This window comes from Heptranchias perlo, chromosome 16, assembly GCF_035084215.1.
Source record: "Heptranchias perlo isolate sHepPer1 chromosome 16, sHepPer1.hap1, whole genome shotgun sequence".
Classification (NCBI taxonomy): domain Eukaryota; kingdom Metazoa; phylum Chordata; class Chondrichthyes; order Hexanchiformes; family Hexanchidae; genus Heptranchias; species Heptranchias perlo.
Window position 1 is genome coordinate 45104721 of NC_090340.1, and position 21066 is coordinate 45125786.

The 21066-nt window shown below is 40.4% G+C and overlaps 1 protein-coding gene across 1 annotated transcript in view; it reads right to left on the reverse strand.

Annotated features, from left to right (window-relative positions):
* LOC137333431 (polycystin-1-like protein 2) overlaps positions 1-21066 on the reverse strand; it is a 119269-nt gene that overhangs the window by 95722 nt on the left and 2481 nt on the right. Inside the window, exons 2-7 of the mRNA XM_067997581.1 lie at positions 18452-18695; positions 14330-14491; positions 12035-12179; positions 8981-9210; positions 3566-3958; positions 2086-2199 (exon numbers count right to left, since the gene is read on the reverse strand). Coding sequence (XP_067853682.1) covers positions 2086-2199; positions 3566-3958; positions 8981-9210; positions 12035-12179; positions 14330-14491; positions 18452-18695 — 1288 coding nt within the window. The remainder of the gene's footprint in view (positions 1-2085; positions 2200-3565; positions 3959-8980; positions 9211-12034; positions 12180-14329; positions 14492-18451; positions 18696-21066) is intronic.

The window sequence follows — 21066 nt, forward strand, 5'->3', positions numbered from 1 at the left end:
GGAATTGAGTTTGCGGCGTGGACCAAAGACAATGGCTTCGGTCTTCCCAATATTTAGTTGGAGGAAATTTTTGCTCATCCAGTGCTGCATATCAGAGACAGTGGAGGGGTCGACAGAGGTAGTGGTAAAGTAGAGCTGGGTGTCATCAGTATACATGTGGAACCTGACATTGTGTTTTCGGATGATGTTGCCCAGGGGCAGCATGTAGATGAGAAATAGGAGGGGGCCAAGGATAGATCCTTGGGGGACCCCAGAGGTAACTGTGTGGGAGCAGGAAGAGAAGCCATTGCAGGTGATTCTCTGGCTATGACTGGATAGATAAGAATGGAACCAGGCGAGCGCAGTCCCACCAGCTGGATGACGGAGGAGAGGTGTTGGAGGAGGATGGTGGTGTGGTCAACCACGTCAAAGGCTGCAGACAGGTCGAAAAGGACGAGGAGGGATAGTTTACCACAGTCACAGTCACATAGGATGGCATTTGCAATTTTTATAAGGGCCATTTCAGTACCGTGGCAGGGGCAGAAATCTGATTGGAGGGATTCAAACATGTGGGAAAGAAGGGCACGGATTTGGGAGACAACAAAACGTTCAAGGACTTTGGAGAGGAAAGGGAGGTTGGAGATGGGGCGGTAGTTTGCAAGGACAGAGGGATGAAGTGTGGGTTTTTTGAGGAGGGAGTGATGACGACAGATTTAAAGGGGAGGGGTACAGTACCTGAGAAGAGGGAACCGTTAACAATATCAGCTAACATGGGGGCCAGGAAGGGAAGTTTGGTGGTCAGCAGTTTAGTTGGAACAGGGTCGAGGGAGCAGGAGGTGGGTCTCATGGTCAAGATGAGCTCAGAGAGGGCATGAGGGGAGATAGGAGAGAATCCAGAGAAAGAAGCAAATTCAGCGCTAAGGCAGGGGGGAGCCTTAAGGGAAGGTTGGCTTGGTGGGCTAGGAGAAGGGAGGGGAGTGACAGAGGCAGCTGAATGGATGGTCTCAATATTAGTGACAAAGAAGGCCATGAGCTCCTCGCACTTTTCATTGGAGGTGAGTGGAGGAGGCAGGGGAGAGGGGTTTAAGAAGACAGTTTGTAGTGCAGAAGAGAAGCTAGGGGTTTTCTTTGGATTCCAGGATGATCCTAGAATAGAGAGCAGTTTTGACAGAGGAGAGAAGCACCAGAAAGTGCTTTATGTGATCCAGTCAGATCTGGTGATGAATGGCTAAACCAATTGTCCAGCATAAACATTCAAGTCTGTGTCCCTTGAACTTAAGGGAGTGGAGATGAGGGCCGTACCAGGGGGAATGACCAGGGTGAGAGAGAATAATGATTTTAATATGGACAAGGGCATCAAGGATGAAGGTGAGGGTGTGATTCAGCAGATTGGTAGCTGCTGAAATATCATGCTGAATGGAGGGCCAAAGTTTAGACAGTTGGGAATTTGAGAGTGCTGTTGTAAGTGACTTGGGGCAGAGTTTTTTCCAGGGGCAAACACAGAAGGAAGTGGGATTGGGAGGTGGAAGGGGGATGTGGGTGGAGAGGGATACAAGGAAGTGATCAGAGATGGCCTTATCCGTGATTGACACGATGGGAGTAGAGAGGCCACGTGAATATGGGTAGGGGAGTTTATATGGAAGGAGAGAATAAGGGAGGATGGGAGGGCAGTGAACTCAGAGGAGAGAGAGCATGATGAATTGAGATGGAGGTTGAAGTCACGAGGATGAGAAGTCGTTCGATGCAGAAGCTGAGGGAGGAAAGCAGTGATGATATCTCGGTGAGAAACTTGACATGATACTAGGTGGGTGGTAGAGAACAAGGATTTTAAAGGAGAGGTGAGAGGGGTGAATGTCACTTTGACTCTGAAAACACTCCATGCCAGGCCAACCCAGCAATTGACTTGTGGGCCCCTTCAAATATGTGGCCCCATGAATGAGCACTGCAAGATAATGCGGAGGGCTGTAACCATTTCTCTGATGCTGAATTTGACAAATGCACAGATCACAGGCAGACCTGAATTTTTTTCATTTGCTCAATGTTCAGATTTGAATTACAACAGTGAAGTGTTTAGAAATTTGCCACACTCCTCATTTAAATGCTTACCTCGTGTTATTCTGACGCTGCTTTTGAAAGGATTATTTGTAACAGTGACATATCCAACAGCAAGACGCACAATAGATAAGATATTTGAAGCAGTGACTGTCACTAGAAAAATACCTACAATTAGCAGAGGGAGAAAGCAGAAATGACTATGTGCAACTTTCACTACACCTTTAAAATTGTACTTTTCTTGTTATTTTATTCCTTTTCCTTCCCTCTCCAATGTACTCATTCTGAAACATCCCACTGATACTGAATATCAAGCAATATCAAAGGAAAAGTGTTTGACTGAGGGGGGCCTCCTCATGGTTTCTTATGCCCATTTCATTTTATGAAGTGGCCAGTGCCTGAGCCCAGGCACAGATCCCTGAATGGGCCATTGATGAACCAAACTCAAACACTGTTATTGCTAAGTAGGTTACAGTGCCAGATTTTGATGGGAGTCAAATTCAACCCAAGGGAAGCATCAGACAAGTTATATACCTCCTCTTCTGTACTTTTAAAAAGGAATGCAACAAATATACCATTGTATTCAACGTAAATTACCATCTACAAACTTGATGAATAATCTGATGAACAATTGGGTAGGCAAATAATTAGAGTGCAGGTAATGGAAGTTCTGCGGAATTCTATTATAGTGTTGGAACAAATTATGGGGTGCTGCAAGGATCAGTACTTGGGCCTCAGCTGTTTATAATATGTATCAATGATTTAGATGAGGGGACCGTGTGTAATGTATCAAAGTTTGCTGGCATTACAAAGTTAGGTGGGAAAGTAAACTGTGAGGAGGACGCAAAGGGGCTGCAAAGGGATATAGATAGGTTAAGTGAGTGGGCGAGGAAGTGGCAGATGGAGTAAAATTATCCACTTTGGTAGGAAGAATAGAAAAGCAGAATATTTTTTAAAAGGTGATAGACTAAGAAATGTTGGTAGTCAGAGGGATTTGGGTATCCTTGTACATGAATCATAAAAAGTTAACATACAGGTACAACAATTAGGAAGGCAAATGGTATGTTAGCTTTATTGCAAGGGGATTGGAGTATAAGAGTAAGGAGGTCTTGCTGCAACTATATAGGGCTCTGGTGAGGCCACATCCGGAGTACTGTGTATAGTTTTGGTCTCCTTACCTAAGGAAGGATATACTTAGAGAGGGTGCAATGAAGATTCACTAGATTGATTCCTGGGATGAGAGGGTTGTCCTATGAGGAGATATTTTGTAGAATGGGCCTATAATCTCTAGAGTTTAGAAGCATGAGAGGTGATCTCATTGAAATGTATAAAATTCTTAGAGGGCTTGACAGGGTAGATGCTGAGAAGCTGTTTCCCTTGGCTGGAGAGTCTAGAACTAGGCGTCAATAGAATTTCTTATGTTCTTATGTTAGTATTGTTTTTTCACTGGTGCCCTTCCATTAATGTTATGCTACAATTAACATGTACATACTTCTGAAAAAAAAATTAAATTCAATACAGATGAAATTTTTACCTTCCTGGTGCATTGGAAATTTGTAAACTGGAAGCTTTCCATTAGAACTTTCCATTGTATAAGACAAAATATTATAAGCATCGATAAAATCAAATTGCAAACTTATTGGTGCACCCTGAGATACAGAGACACTTATGCTGGCATTTCTGCCCAGTTGCAGGTCAGATGACTCTAACACAGCCTCCAAACCACTGATCTCAACAAGAAGATTAATCGTCAAATTCTGAGATTCCACTACTGAGCCTGTGTCATTTGTTGCATAAACAGTCACATGATGTTGACCTGGTCCAATGAGGAACTGGGAAGATTGGTCTATAGGGATGACTCCTGGTAGTAGAGTGGATGCATGAAGAATGATATTTCCAATTGATACATTATAGGTCACATCAAAACCTACAGGGAAAACATGTTTTCATTTAATTAATTATAAACATTGTGTATAAGGTATAACAAATACATGAACAGGTGCTGCAACTAAAATTTCTTTAACCAATTATAATATTGATCTTTTACAAGTTATTCCAATTAAGTGTATGATTCAGTTCCATCTATGTCATCTAAAATTCTAAAATAATCCAAATACAGCCGCCTATAGTTTTCTGCAGCCAAAATGAGCATCAAGCTTCCTTCAGTAATTTATTTTATTCAATAAAATTTCTTATATGATCTACTGTGTTATTGTATAATGGCTTCATACTGCAAGTGTTCCAGTTCAACCAGTTTTATATGACAGTGGAAGTACTTAATCTAAAGAAAGTAAATCAAAAGTTTTTACATGAAAAGGGACAGAACCGATCAAAATATCTCCTAATATTTACCCCTAACAATCAATTTTATTAATTTATTCATGAAATATCAGCATTATTTATGCTTTGTATACAAGGTACTTTAGTGTCTGTACATTAATTCAGTGCATTCTTACATCAGAAATTTAAATCGCCCACATTAGATGCCATTTCTGTTTTTGGAATTGTGGTGTCAGATTGCTCTCCCTTACAAATGGCCTCTGAGAAATTGATTCGGTATGCAATACGCCAAACAATGGATTTTCAGGGGATGAGACTTCTCATTTATATGTGCAAGTGCAGCACTTGTATACATTTAGCTTGAAACAAACATAGGACATAAGACTGAATATATAGCTATATGCATTATTTTACATATTTTTGTATATATTCTACATACTGTAGAATGTGCACACTATATAAAGTAAATCAGTAAGCATAACTGATCACTCTAAAGCTGATTTTGCATACTATTTATGCAAATTCTCAATATAAATAAATTGTTCAAAGCTCCAACACGTGTAAGTACTGGTGTTATATTCGTGTGAATTCTGATGAAAGGTCATTGAGGTCATCTGTTTCTCTCTCCACAGATGCTGCCTGACCTGCTGAGTGTTTCCAGCATTTTCTGTTTTTATTTCAGATTTCCAGTATCTGCAGCTTTTTGCTTTTGGTGTTATATTCATGTTTGGTTAGAAGCAACTTTTTGTTCTTCCAGACAATTGCTTATAACAATGGCCCAGTTAAATTATTGGAGCAAATGTTAGCTAATCGCTCAAGTGTAAAGGCTATGAGAGTTCACTCTTTGACTTATCATTGAATAAGTAACAGGATCTATCCCAATAAACAATGAAGTGACAGGGGCACACAAATAATATCAGTCAGGCTATTTACAGGACAGTGTTATAAAGCCATGTATTCACTATCAAAATACAGAGCAGAATTAGAAGTGCATGTTAGAAATATAAAAATTTGGGGTGAATAATTTGTGCGATGTTTAGACACACAATGAAAATCCTTTTGACCTACTCCACTAACACTTCCCTATATACTACAACAGAAGGAAAATCCTGGCCACTTTTGCAGGATGTTCAGGAAACTGTTTTACTTTAATCAGTGTTGGCAGTCAATCTTTCCACATATTTCAACAGATTTTCTGGCACCAAAGCAAAGATTTTAACATAGACATTAATAATTTCAGCAAATTCACGTAGGATCTGGAAAAGCCAAAATGAAAAGTGTGATAAACAATAACAGCGAAGTTGAGATAATTTCTATCGCCTGAACCCTGAGATTATATTACAGCTTTAATGTGCTTCACTGTACCTCTTATATTATGTATATTGTTTATATTTTAAATGAGCTTTAACCCTGATTTTTGGTCAGTTTTCACACAACACAAACATTAGTGTGCTCCATGTCATAGAGTCATAGAATCATAGAATGGTTACAGCATGGAAGGAGGCCATTTGGCCCATCGAGTTCATGCCGGGTCTTTGCAAGAGCAATCCAGCTAGTCCCACTCTCCCACCCTTTCCCGGTAGCCCTGCAATTTTTTTCCCTTCAAGTACTTATCTAATTCCCTTTTGAAAGCCACGATTGAATCTGCTTCCATCACCCCCACCCCCCAGCAGTGCATTCCAGACCATAACCACTCGCTGCGTAAAAACATTTTTCCTCATGTCGCCTTTGGTTCTTTTGACAATCACCTTAAATCTATGTCCTCTGGTTCTTGACCCTTCCGCCAATGGGATCAGTTTCTCACTATCTACTCTGTCTAGACCCTTCATGATTTTGAATACCTCTATCAAATCTCCTCTCAACCTTCTCTGCTCTAAGGAGAACAACCCCAGCTTCTCCAGTCTATCCATGTAACTGAAGTCCCTCATCCCTGGAATCATTCTAATAAATCTCTTCTCCACCCTTTCCATGGCCTTCACACCCTTCCTAAAGTGCAGTGCCCAGAATTGGACACAATACTCCAGTTGTGGCTGAAGCAGTGTTTTATAAAGGTTCGTCATAACTTCCTTGCTTTTGTCCTCTATACCTCTATTTATAAAACCTAGGACTCCGTATGCTCTCTTAAACCCTTTCTCAACCTGCCCTGCCACCATCAACGATTTATGCACATATATACCCAGATCTCTGTGTTCCTGCACCCCTTTTAGAATTGTACCCTTTAATTTATATTGCCTCTCCTTCTTCCTACCAAAATGTATCACTTCGCACTTCTCTGCGTTAAATTTCATCTGCCATGTGTCCGCCCATTCCACCAGCCTGTCTATGTCCTCTTAAAGCCTATCACTATCCTCCTCACTGTTCACTACACTTCCAAGTTTTGTCTCATCTACAAATTTTGAAATTGTGCCCTGTACTCCCAAGTCTAAGTCATTAATATATATCAAGAAAAGCCGTGGTCCTAGTAACGACCCCTGGGGAACACCGCTGTATACCTCCCTTCAGTCCGAAAAACAACTGTTCACAACTACTCTCTGTTTCGTGTCACTTAGCCAATTTCGTATTTCATGCTGCCACTGCCCCTTTTATTCCATGGGCTTCAACTTTGATGACCAGCCTATGATGTAGCACTTTATCAAGCGCCTTTTGGAAGTCCATATACACTACGTCACCAACATTGCCCTCATCAACCCTTTCTGTTACCTCATCAAAAAACTCAATCAAGTTAGTTAAACATGATTTGCCTTTAACAAATCTGTGCTGGCTTTCCTTAATTCATCCATACTTGTCCAAGTGACTGTTAGTTTTGTCCCGGATTATCGTTTCTAAAAGTTTCCCTACCACCGAGGTTAAATTGACTGGCCTGTAGTTGCCGGGTTTATCCTTACACCCTTTTTTGAACAAGGGTGCAACATTTGCAATTCTCCAGTCCTCTGGCACCACCCCATACCTAAGGAGGATTGGAAGATTATGGCCAGCACCTCTGCAATTTCCACCCTTACTTCCCTCAGCAACCTAGAATGCATCCCATCCAGACTGGGTGACTTATCTACTTTAAGTACAGCCAGCCTTTCTAGTACCTCCTCTTTATAAATTTTTAGCCCATCTAGTATCTTAACTACCTCCTCTTTTACTGTGACTTTGGCAGCTTCTTCTTCCTTGGTAAAAACAGATGCAAAGTACTCATTTAGTACCTCAGCCATGCCCTCTGCCTCCATGTGTGGATCTCCTTTTTGGTGCCTAATCAGTCCCACCCCTCCTCTTACTACCCGTTTACAGTCTACATGCCTGTAGAAGACTTTTGGATTCCCTTTTATGTTTGTCACCAATCTATTCTCATACTCTCTCTTTGCCTCACTTACTTCCTTTTTCACTTCCCCTCTGAACTTTCTATATTCAGCCTGGTTCTCAATTGTATTATCAACCTGACATCTGTCATATGCCCCCTTTTTCTGCTTCATCTTACTCTCTATCGCTTTCATCATTCAGGGAGCTCTGGCTTTGGTTGCCCTACCTTTCCCCCTCATGGGAATATACCTAGACTGTACCCGAACCATCTCCTCTTTAAAGGCCACCCATTGATCAATTACAGTTTTGCCTGCCAATCTTTGATTCCAATTTACCCGGGCCAGATCCGTTCTCATCCCACTGAAATTGGCCCTCCTCCAATTGAGTATTTTTACTCTAGATTGCTCCTTGTCCTTTTTCATAGCTAATCTAAATCTTATGATACTATGCTCACTGTTCCCTAAATGTTACTCACTTGGCCCACCCTAAATGTTGCTCCACTTGGCCCACCTCATTCCCCAGAACCAGATTCAGCAATGCCTCCTTCCTCGTTGGGCCGGAAACATACTGATCAAGAAAGTTCTCCTGAGCACACTTCCAAAATTCCACCCCCTCTTTGCCCTTTACACTATCACTATTAGGATAGTTGAAGTTCCCCCATTTATCACCACTCTATGGCTTTTACACCTCTCTGTAATTTCCCTGCAAATTTGCTCCTCTATATCCTTCCCACTGGTTGGTGGCCTATAGAATACAACCAGTAGTGTAATGGCATCTCTATTGTTTCTTAACTCTAACCAAATAGATTCTGTCCTTGACCCTCCAGGACATCCTCTCTCTCCAGCACTGCAATATTCTCCTTAATCAATACTGCCACCACCCTTCCCCCCACCACCTTTCTTTCCTTCCCTATCTTTCCTCAATGCCTGGGAACATTTGTACAAGAGAATTAACTAGAATAGAAGAATCATAGAATGGGTACAGCACGGAAGGAGGCCATTCAGCCCATCAAGTCATTGCCGGCACTCTGCAAGAGCAATCCAGCTAGTCCCACTCCCCCGCCTATTCCCCCAGTCCTGCAATTTTTTTCCCTTCAAGTGCTTATCCAATTTCCTTTTGAAAGCCACGATTGAATCTGCTTCCACCACCCCCTCAGGCAGTGCATTCCTATCTTAATGAAACCTCATTCAAATGCTTTAAATTATGGTACATAATGTTAAAATAACAACAATAAAATATCCTTTAAAAATTTCCTGGAGGTCAAAGTAGCTTTTTGGCACTAATTAAAATTGAAATGTAAAAACTTAGCACACAAAGAGTTTACAAGCAGATCTAATCATTTCAGCTTGTAATGTAAGAATTGGGCACCATGAATAAAATATACCATTGTTACTTTCGGTCTGAATCCACAATGTGTCTCCATATCGAACCGTACAATTAAGAGTTGTGTCCAGTTGACTGGGGCTGTAACACTGCATGCCATTGGTTTTATTAATTGGCTCAAACATAACGTTGGTCTTGCCAATTGCCCAGTGGCCTTTTCTGGTCCTACATTTAATGGAGATGGTATTAAGAAGACCCGCAGCTTTGTACACGTGTGCCACTGTGAATGATCTAATTAAAAACACAAACAAGAAAGAACAAAAGAGAAAGACAAATGATACCAAGACCAATATTATTATATTTACTTTGTCATTCAGTTCATCAAAAGGTTAAATGTTTAAAAGTGTAATTATGTGAATAGCTTAATAAGAATGTAATGATATAATATTCCCTATACACCTTTAAAGCCTAGAGGATTGAATTTCTGTGGAGTCCAGTACAGCAGGGTTGTTTGTTCATATTCAGTCAGTAAAGGTGATCTTATCCAAATAGAAAAAGTGACCAGAGTCTGGATCACCTATATCTTTCACTCATTCTCCTCTTTCAGTTCTGTATTTCCCATTCTCTTACTTGTCACATTCTGTTTCTCTCTTTCTCCCTTCTTTCCATCTGCTTCTTACCCATTTTTGTATTTCACATCCCTCACTTTTCTCTCTCTTTACTCCTCATTGTAATCTCACCTCCCTCACTGTTATTTCTCTCACCTTAATTTTGGCTTCCTCCTTCCTCACTTTTTTCTCTTTAGAACCATAGAAAAGATACAGCACAGAAGGAGGCCATTCAGCCCATCATGTCCTCACCAGCTTGAAGAACAACCTGGTGCCCATTCTAATCCCACCTTTCAGCACCCGGTCCGTAGCCCTGCAGCTTACAGCACTTTCGGTGCAGGTCCAGGTACTTTTTAAAAGAGTTGAGGGTCCCTGCCTCTACCAGCAATTTGGACAGTGAATTCCATACACCCACCACCCTCTGGGTAAAAAAGTTTTTCCTCATATCCCCTCTAATCCTTCCACCAATCAGCTTAAATCTATGCCCTCTAGTTCTTGAACTTTCCGCTAGGGGAAACAGGTACTCCCTGTTTACTCTATCTGGGCCCCTCATAATTTTGTACACCTCAATCAAGTCTCCCCTCAGCCTCCTCTGCTCCAAGGAAAACAACCACAGCCTAACCAAACTCTCCTCATAGCTGCAATTTTCTAGCCCTGGCAACATTCTTGTAAATCTTCTCTGCACTTTCTCCAGAGCAATTACGTCCTTCCTGTAATGTGGTGAACAGAACTGTGCACAATACTCCAGCCGTGGCCTTACCAGCGTTTTACACAGTTCCATCATTACATCCCTGCTTTTGTATTCTATACCTCAGCTAATAATGGAGAGCATTCCATATGCCTTCTTCACAACCTTATCTACCTGCACTGCCACCTTCAGGGACCTGTGCACATGCACTCCAAGGTCTCTCACCTCCTCTACCCCTCTCAATATATTCCCGTTTACTGCATATTCCCTTTTATTGTTTGCCCTCCCTAAGTGTATCACATCACACTTCTCCGGGTTGAACTCCATTTGCCACTTTTCCACCCACTCCACCAACCCATTGATATCTTCTTGGAGTCTACAGCTAACCCCTTCACTATCAACTACACGGCCAATTTTTGTGTCGTCTGAAAATTTGCCGATCATGCTCCCTACATTCAAGTCCAAATCATTAATACATACCACAAACAGCAAGGGATCCAACACTGAGCCCTGTGGCACACCATTGGAAACAGATTTCCATTCGCAAAGATATCCATCGACTTTTACCCTTTGTTTCCTGTTACTGAACCAATTTTGGATCCAATTCACCACATTTCCCTGTATCACATGGGCTTTTACCTTTCTGACCAGTCTGTCATGTGGGACCTTGTCAAATGCCTTACTAAAATCCATGTAGACAACATCCACTGCACTACCCTCATCAATCCTTCTTGTCACTTGCTCAAAGAATTCAATCAGGTTTGTAAGGCATGACCTTCCCTGAACAAATCCATGCGGACTATCCATGATTAAACCATGCCTTTCCAAATGACAGTTTATCCGTAGCTATCCTCTTGTTCTTAATGTACTGATAAAACATCTTTGGGTTTTCTTTAATCTTACTAGCTAATATTTTTTCATGCCCTCTCTTTGCTTTCCTTATTTCATTTTTTATGTCATCCCTGTACTTTCTATACTCCTCTAGGCTTTCTGCAGTATTTAGTTTTCTGTGACAGTCATAAGCTTTCTTTTTCTGCTTTATCTTGCCCCGTATCCTTCTAGACAACCAGGGGGTTCTAAATTTGGCAGTGCCACCCTTTTTCTTTGAGGGGACGTGTCTGCATTGTACGTAGAATTTCACTTTTTAGTACCTCCCACTGGCTTGCCACTGATTTCTCCTCAAGTAGTTGTGTCCAGTCCACTTCTGCTAAATCATCACTTAATTCTGTAAAATTTGCCTTCCCCCAATTTAAAATGTTTACTCCTGATTTAACTCTGTCCTTTTCCATAATAATGCTAAAACTAACTGAATTGTGGTCACTATCCCCAATATGGTCACCCACTGTCACTTCACCCACTTGCCCATTTTCATTTCCCAGGACTAAATCTAGAATTGCATCCCCACTTGTTGGGCTTGTCACGTACTGGCTAAAAAAGTTCTCCTGGACACCGATCAAGAATTTTGCGCCCTCTGTGCCCCTCACACTCTTTGAATCCCAGTTGATGTTAGGGTAGTTGAAGTCCCCTACTATTATTGCCCTCTTATTTTTGTCTTTTCATTTTCCCTTTTTATTTCTTTTTTTGCCTCACAAGTTTTCTTTTCACGCTACATTCAACAGCATTGGAGTTGCCATGTGGGAAATAGAATGAGGAAAATGAAGAAACCAGATGGTCTCCCAATCAGTCTATAATAAAAGCAAGCTACATCTTTCATACAAACAAGATTATATTTATTTGTTTGTGTCGACAATTCTTCATCCAAGATTAAAATACTATTAAAAATAAAATAAAGCATTTTTAACTGTAGAAAGTTACTCACTGGTCTTGACGTTCAGCATAAAATATTTTGTCACCTCCTGTGTAAACTGTGCATGAGAATGTTCCTGAGTATGGATCAAGCTGCCATTCCAGTGGGATGATGATGTGGAATATTGAATAGATATCGCCAGGCAACACCTGTGAGTCTGTACCAAGCATGACTTCATATTAAACGCTAAATCACAAAAGGTTTTTTTTGTCACAAAAGTGCTTTATTGTCACTAACAATAATTTGTGTTAATTACTATTTGCTGACAGATATGGGATTCAACAGGCATAAAATTAGCTTGCTTTACTTAGGTATAGTATTTGCAAAGATAAATACATGACAATATGCTGCTATCATGACTGATTTATGTTAAATTTGTAAAGGCAAGGTATTAGGTTGGTATCTGAAATGGTACCGGGTCAGCACATAGAACCACACAAGTTTACAGCACACAAGGCCATTCTGATCATTGTGTCTGTGTTAGCTCTTTGCTAGAGTAATCCCACTGCCCTGCTTTCTCCCTCTAGCCTTGTATCCTACATTGCTTCAAATATTTATCCACTTTGCTCTACCCAAATGTGTCATTGATGCTCATTTTAATAATATTTAACTAAAATAGATAGAATAAAATGATAATTCTTTGTACGTGATGATTTTTATATTTTATATTTTGTTGAATTCTGTGCTCATCAAGACAAACTTATTAGAGCTGAGGAACGAAGCACTTTCTCATTGCAGACCCCACGATCAGCACCAAGCAATCTCAGATCATATATAGCCAAAGCTATCTGCACAGTGAAGCCCGCTCTTCTCATTCCCCAACTATGTCCATTAACCTTAACCTCAGACTGCATCACTGTGACATCACTATTTCCCATACCAGCCATCCTGTGGCTTTTCTGAATGAGGCTGAAAATTCAGTGACAACTATTCCATACTCACTGCAGATTATCTGGTCATTATCACATTGCTGTTTGTGGGACCTTGATGTGCCAAACTGGCCGCCGCCTTTCCTACATTACAACAATGACGACACTTCAAAAGTACTTTGTTGGCTGCAAAGCGCTTTAGGACACCCAGAGGTCATGAAAGGCACTATATAAATGCAAGTCTTTCTTTTTACAAAATGGGTGGGCACTGCTCAAATTCCAATCATGTAGGAACCATATAGCAGTAGAAAGAGGAGACCTTCATCTTCTCAGTCTGGCCTAGATTTGATCCTAGAGGAGGCTATTCTTCGGCATCACGTTTTTTGTTGTTGAATGGAATTCTGACATTCCCTCCCTCATTCATTTTCAATTAGGTCTTCTAATTTAGTGTGGTATATATTAATGATTTGGACTTGAATGTGGGGGCTTGATCAAGAAGTTTGCAGATGATACAAAAATTGGCCGTGTGGTTGACAGTGAGGAGGAAAGCTGTTGACTGCAGGAAGATATCAATGGACTGGTCAGGTGGGCAGAAAAGTGGCAAATGGAATTCAATCCAGAGAAGTGTGAGGTAATGCATTTGGGAAGGACAAACAAGGCAAGGGAGTACACAATAAATGGTAGGATACTGAGAGGTGTAGAGGAACAAAGGGACCTTGGAGTGCATGTCCACAGATCCCTGAAGGTAGCAGTACAGGTAGATAAGATTGTTAAGAAGGCATACGGGATACTTTCCTTTATTAGCCGAGGCATAGAATATAAGAGCAGGGAGGTTATGCTGAACTGTATAAAACATTGGTTAGGCCACAGCTTGAGTACTGCATACAGTTCTGGTCAACACATTACAGGAAAGATGTGATTTCACTAGAGCGGGAACAGAGGAGATTTATGAGGATGTTGCCAGGGCTGGAGAATTTTAGTTATGAGAAAAGGTTGGAAAGGCTGGGGTTGTTTTCTTTGGAACAAAGGAGGCTGAGAGGAGATTTAATTGAAGTATATAAAATTATGACGGGACTAGATAGAGTGGATAGGGAGGACCTATTTCCCTTAGCAGAGGTGTCAGTGACCAGGGGGCATAGATTCAAAGTATTTGGTACAAGGATTAGAGGAGAGCTGAGGAGGAAATTTTTTCAACCGGAGGGTGGTGGGTTCTGGAACTTACTGCCTGAAAGGGTGGTAGAGGCAGAAACCCTCAACTCATTTAAAAAGTACTTGGATGTGCACTTGAAGTGCCGTAACCTACAGGGCTACGGACCAAGTGCTGGAAAGTGGGATTAAATTGAATAGCTCTTTCTCGGCCGGCACGGACACGATGGGCCGAATGGCCTCCTTCTCTGCCGTAACTGTCTATGATTCTATGATAATAAAATGTTCATACCAAATTCACAGATGAAAGAAAACACGTTGTTGCAGTTGCTCATGGCCCAATTCAGGTATCCAGAGAGTTTGTAAATATAGGTACAATTTGCTGGGGAAGAGGATGGCTCTCCATATTTCCAGTTGCTGTAGCTTATGGTAGATCTATCCAGCCAAGTGAGAGCTGAAAACAGAAATAAATGAAAGCATTTTAACAGAATGCATTACTGGATTTTGTTTTAAGTTGTATACAAGACATTCAGAATTTTAAAAATCCTGAGAACTTTTAGCCTGAGGGGAGTTTCTGGGTGTTGGCAGCATGCATTGAAAACATTCAGCAATTGTGGTTGGATATTTCCCACTTTCTGACATAAGTTTGGCAGATGAAATTTAATGCAGAGAAGTGCGAAGTGATACATTTTGGCAGGAAGAACGAGGAGAGGCAATATAAACTAAATGGTACAATTTTAAAAGGGGTGCAGGAACAGGGAGAGGCCTGGGGGTATAAGTGCACAAATCTTTGAAGGTGGCAGAACAGGTTGAGAAAGCGGTTTAAAAAAATACAGGATCCTGGGCTTTATAAATAGAGGCAAGAAAGTTATGTTGAACCTTTATAAAATGCTGGTTTGGCCACAATTGGAGTATTGTTTCCAGTTCTGGGCACCGCACTTTAGGAAAGATGTGAAGGCCTTGGAGAGGGTGCAGAAAAGATTTATTAGAATGGTTCCAGGGATGAGGGACTTCAGTTATGTGAATAGACTGGAGAATCTGGGGTTGTTCTCCTTAGAGCACAGAAAGTTGAGAGGAGATTTGATGTAAGTGTTCAAAATCATGACTGGTTTAGATAAAGTAAATAAAGAGAAACTATTCCCATTGGCGGAAGGTACGAGAACCAGAGGACACAGATTTAAGGTGGTTGGCAAAAGAACCAAAGGCAACATGAGGAAAATTTTTTTAACGCAGCAAGTAGTTATGATCTGGAACGCACTGCCTGAAAGGGTGGTGGAAGCAGATTCAATTGTGGCTTCAAAAACGAATTGGATAAATATTTGAAGGGAAAAAATTTGCAGGGCTAGGTGGAAAGAGTGGGGGTGAGAATCCCTACGTGGTCAGTTTTCGGTAAAATATTAAAATGTCTACGTGGCAAAGAAGCAGAATGCAAAATGGTTAGAAAGGGTTAATTAGTTGGTAACTGAGATTGGTACAGGTTGCCTGGCCTCCTGCTGGGCCATATGTTTGCGTAGTCAGCAGGTTTGCATGGTCTTAGCAATGTAGAGTCTTTGATGTGATTCAAGGACTGGTCTGAATGTCTCCATGTTTATGGCAGATCAATATAGGTAACGAGCTTAGCCAAAGTTGAAAGACATTCCAGGTTGGGAGATAAGGAACAGAAGGGACAGGGAAGAACATTCCAAGTTGGAAGGTGAGGAAGTATCCCCTTTGATGTCTAACAGCAGCATGATCAGCACATGGACGATTTATGATTGGCCGGAAATAATGTAACCTCGCATGGCAACCTGTGCCCGGCTTATGATTGGTGTTGACCCTCGTTAAGTATGTTCCAACCCTATTGATTTGTATAAAAACGTGTGGATTTCTGTATGTTTTTGTTCTTGCTCTGCCAGCATAGAGGGACTCTATCAGGAGTCCAAATCGATGCTGCAGACTAAGAACCCTGCTCTTAAAGTTGTGTTGAACTTTAAAATGTATTCGACTTCAGTTTTTACTGAACCAGACTGAGGGGAAAGAATCCGGATCGTCAGGGGAATGGGATTAATTGGTTTGCTCTTACAAAGAGCCGGCACAGGCTCGATGGGCCGAATGGCCTCCTTCTGTGTTGTAACGATTCTATGATTCTATATCTGGAAAAACATTGAGGTGGGAAATTGCCTATCTCGACTGCTATATATTGAAGGGATAGTGTCTTCATCAAAGCGTTTGACAGGCACTTGGGGGGTGATTTTAAACCCCAAGAACGGGTGGGTTGGGGGCGGGTGAGAGTTGAAAATTGTTGGTTTTTCTGGGTTGCAACCACAAAATTTTTGGACTTTGCATTCTCAGTGAGAAGCCTGTATTTTTATGCGCTGATGTTAAACCCGGAAATAAAGCCAGGTTGCTGTCGTGACCCACAAAACAACTATTTTCAACTCCCACCGGCCCCCAACCAACCCGTTCTTGGGGTCTAAAATCACCCCCTTGATGTTTGACAACCATTTTTATTTGTTATCAACACAAAAGATGATGAAATTCACATGTAGAAACACATTACTGCAGTTGCATGACCATGGCAAAAATGGCACATAGCATTCTTGGCTTTTCCACTTCCCCAATTGAAGGGAGTTTACCAAACATTTTTTCATTAAGGTACTGCTTCTTATCATCATATGTTGTTGAATATTATTAAATTACCAAAAAGGAGATTTAGTTGTCAAATGCATGAGCACTCCTTAAGAGGCACTGCTTTAGTCATGAGTTTTCACATCGTTCACCTGACGAAGGAGGTAGCCTCCGAAAGCTTGTGAATTTAAAATAAAATTGCTGGACTATAACTTGGTGTTGTAAAATTGTTTACAATTGTCAACCCCAGTCCATCACCGGCATCTCCACATCATTAGTCATGAGTGATAGCAGGATTATCATATCACATCATATGTGAGCAACACACAATAGGGGTAATTTTCACCTTTAACGCCCAGGTGGAAAACAGGCCTAGCCGATCGTCCGCTCGTTATAGAACCCACCCTATTTTAATTTTCATTAATTTCAATAGGAATGAAAATCAGGCCAGTTCTATAAAGGGTGACAATACGTTCCGATAGTTTACCGCCCAAGTGGAGAAGGTGAAAATTACCCCAAATTACACTTATTCAATACGACACAGTTCAAATCAAATTGTGGCATTATGTTTGCAAACGCTTTCATAAAGAGAAGTTTAAATAAATGTTTACATTTGTATTTGTATTTCTATTTAAATGAATATTTGGTAAATATAAGGGCACACAGTGCAACACCCACAATATATATTTGCAGTTTGCAAAGTACATTGAATAATTATCGTACGAAAAGCAACTACAAATTGATCAACCTACTGGAAATCCTTAGTCTGTTCTTAACTGATAAGCAGCTCTCACTGAGCCTAATCTAACTAACAACAGCAGAAAACAGAAAAATGTTATCCCTCTAGCAACTCTATTACACAGTCTGGCAGATTATTCTTAATATTTGCCAAAGCAGACATGGTTACATCCAATGTAACTACTATAGTTGCTGTTATATCAATCTACATTGTTGCATACATTGATGTTGCAAGCTACATTCTAACCATGGCCGTTGTGTTTATTTGTTAATTAAAATAATTTTGAGCTGTAAATTTCTGTTAATTAGATACTTGTTATTTTCTTAGATACTTGTTATTCTTTCATGTTAACTATCCAAGAATGAAATACAATTTTGTTCTGTATAATGCAATACAAAATTAACTACAAATTAATTGTAGAAAATGGTTGCATTTCAGGAAATCTTTCACATATAAAATACTGTGTCATAGAAAATACACAGTAATATTTCACTGTGAATTCCTGATAAAAGATATTTCTAACTAGCGGTAACATTTTTTTAGCAAAGTCTATATGTACACTTCATAGGAATTACTGTACTGTTATATAGAAAGTTAAAAACATACCAATGCAGGAATTGTTTATAGAATAAATTCAAATTGAAAAACTAGGGAAAGTTTTCAAGATTTTTTTGTACAAAAATATTTTGTCTCACTTTCCATAAACTTGTATGTACCATTACATAGAATTACACAGAATTTACAGCCCAGAAATAGGACATTCGTCCCACAGATCGATGCCAATGTTAATGCTCCACATGAGCAATGATATCACATCGGTGTATCAACAACTTGTACACTGGGCAGTAAATGATCAATCCTATTCATTGTCCCAGATATGCGGGTTATTAGAAACCTGCACAAAGGTGTGTCTGACACAACAGATTTCACTATAAATTATAACATTTCTATTTAAATTCTTTATCCTTCTCATTTTTTTTTTTGCTCCTTTTTCTTCAATTTAGTCACTATGCTGCTGACATGTATGGTCCCTAAGCTTTCACTCCATACTCAATTTCCATCTCTTACCTTTAGCATTTGATTCAGGAATTAAATCATGTATAGAATAAGGTAGACCAATCCACCTGTTGCTACGAGTGCTAATGTGTTGCTTCAGAAACAAACTTGTCACCTCGTCCTTAATAAAGGCGAGATGCCCACCTCCTCTTTTGCACCATCCCTGGGCACTTGAGAAGTTCAGCTGTATTTCCACAAATTCATAGCATGAACTTTGGAATGCCTTCTGATGTTGTAAGCAGGGTGCAGCATCAATCTGATAACACGCATAAAAAGCAATAACAAAAAAAAATTGAAACTCCATACTACAAACTTCAGCAAAGTCAAAAGATCTGGTGATCTCACAAGCCTTAGTTATATAAGGTGAGTGTCTCCGCCCCCTTTAGTGAGTAAAAAAAAGTAATTCATGAATGTCACACTACACACATTACATAATGATAGATCAAATTTCAAAAAATTAAACTCCAAGGTGTATTTTAAATATTTTATTTAGCTCTCCAGTGCACTGGGATGAGTTACTGTGGTGCTAAAAAAATCTGAATAGTTAAATATGGACGGTAAATCACAAATCAGCACTGACTAGATCTGGTTTGTGAAATTTCTTCATTCTATCTGCCATGCTTGCATTTATATTCTCACTGGATAGATAATGTTATCCTCCATTTTGCTTCTGTATTTACCACCATATATTGCTTGTCATTTACACTTATTCGGCCATTCACCCCAGTTAGTTCTGTATTCATTAGTCCCAATCTAAAGTACATGTGGTAAACTGGTGGACAGTAATACCTCAAAAGCCATTTTTTTTTATTTGTTCATGGGATGTGGGCATCGCCAGTATTTGTTGCCCATCCCTAATTGCCCTTGAAAAACTGGTGGTGAGCCACCTTCTTGAGTGGCTTGCTAGGCCATTTCAGGGGGCAATTAAGAATCAACCACATTGCTGTGGGTCTGGAGTCACATATAGGCCAGAAGGTTTCCTTCCCTAAAGGGCATTAGTGAACCAGATGGCCACCATTTACTGATACTAGTTTTTTTTATTCCAGACTTTATTTAATTAATTGAATTTTAATTCCCCAACTGCTGTGGTGGGTTTCAAATTTATGACTCTGGATTACTAGCCCAGTAACATAACCACTATGCTACCGTACCATTCTACTTTTGTGCTGACATGTTTTGCTGTTCCAATTTAGTGCTCTGCTCAAGGTCACATCTCAAGCACTGCATTCAATTGCCATCGGTGAAACACAAGGAAAATATCCAAGCCCTGGAAGCAGTGCAGGGAAAGTTGATGAGGATAATCCCTAGTGTCAGAGGGCGGCATTATGAGGAAATCTTAGAAAAACTCATGACTCTGCAGCCTTTAAAGGCAGTGAATGAGAGGGGACCTTGTAGCATTTTATTAAGGTACAGAAAGTTAATCCATAAAAAAACTACAAATTCAATTACAACCATAAGACAAGGGGACATAGATCCAAGCCAGTAAAAGGCAAGCTCAGGACTGATATCAAGAAGCATGTCGTCACACAAAGAGTGTTTAATACCTGGAATGATAGTAATGGCAAAAACATTGGAAGCATTCAGGAGGCATTTGGTTGCTGTGATACTGCTACTGTAGGTTTTTATGAAATTTAACCAGATGAGCTAAATGGTCTCCCTCATTTCTACGTGTCTCTACTTATCTTTATGTCATTTCTCATCAGCATTCTATGATAATTCTAACATAGTGGGGCATAACCAGGATAGTGGCATTAACTCTCACTTTGCATTGCTGAATAAAACAAACTTTTAGCACCATGACATCCTGGACCTCTCTTAGGAGCATCATTAGTGTTGACACAAACAGCACATTATAAAATTTTGCCCCAAAATCAGATTAAGACTGAACAGTCCTAATACAGCTGCAGGTCTCTCATTGGGTAAAAGCAGAGGTGTGTTTTTCCAGTGAGTTTTATTTTAAATACTGCAAAATCTGAATTGCATTTTTTTTTCAAATTATAAGTTCATTTCTATTTCCCCCTTCCCCTCCCCCTCCCCTGCCCTCTCCCCTTGAAAAACATGAAAAAGGTCAACTATTTTTACAACTCTCCTTTTATAAATGTAGATCAAAGTAAATACTACACATCTATGATTTACTTGATTACTAAATGTTGTGCAGTCTTGACAAGGTGATCAGCACTGGTGAATGCAAGTTCATCTCTGTTGAGTTCTGCATCTCAAGCTCCGTCACTCTGTGTAGGTGTTAGATGAAAGAGGGGATAGAGGGGAAACAAGCAAGTTGTTGCCAGGGCTATGGGTACCTGAGGTTACATATTGGAATTAGATTGCTGGTTTCATGAAGGAACAGGGTAGGAGAGGATGAAACACAAGCTGGGATATGAGGCAGTAGTCTTAGGAAGGGGAGAAGATAGATGAAGGGGTGTGGATGACAATCCCATACTCTAGACTAATTGAAAACAGCCAAGCCTTGAAATTCCTGGTTCTGCAGCATAAGTTAGGCAGAAGGGCCAGCATTTAAAGTCTCCGCCCCTTTTTTGTCTTTTGAAAAATTCCAACAGGAGGATGGAAGGCACTTCTTGCATCCACACCCCTTGCTGATATCAGAGGGGATGAGACTGGCAGCATTA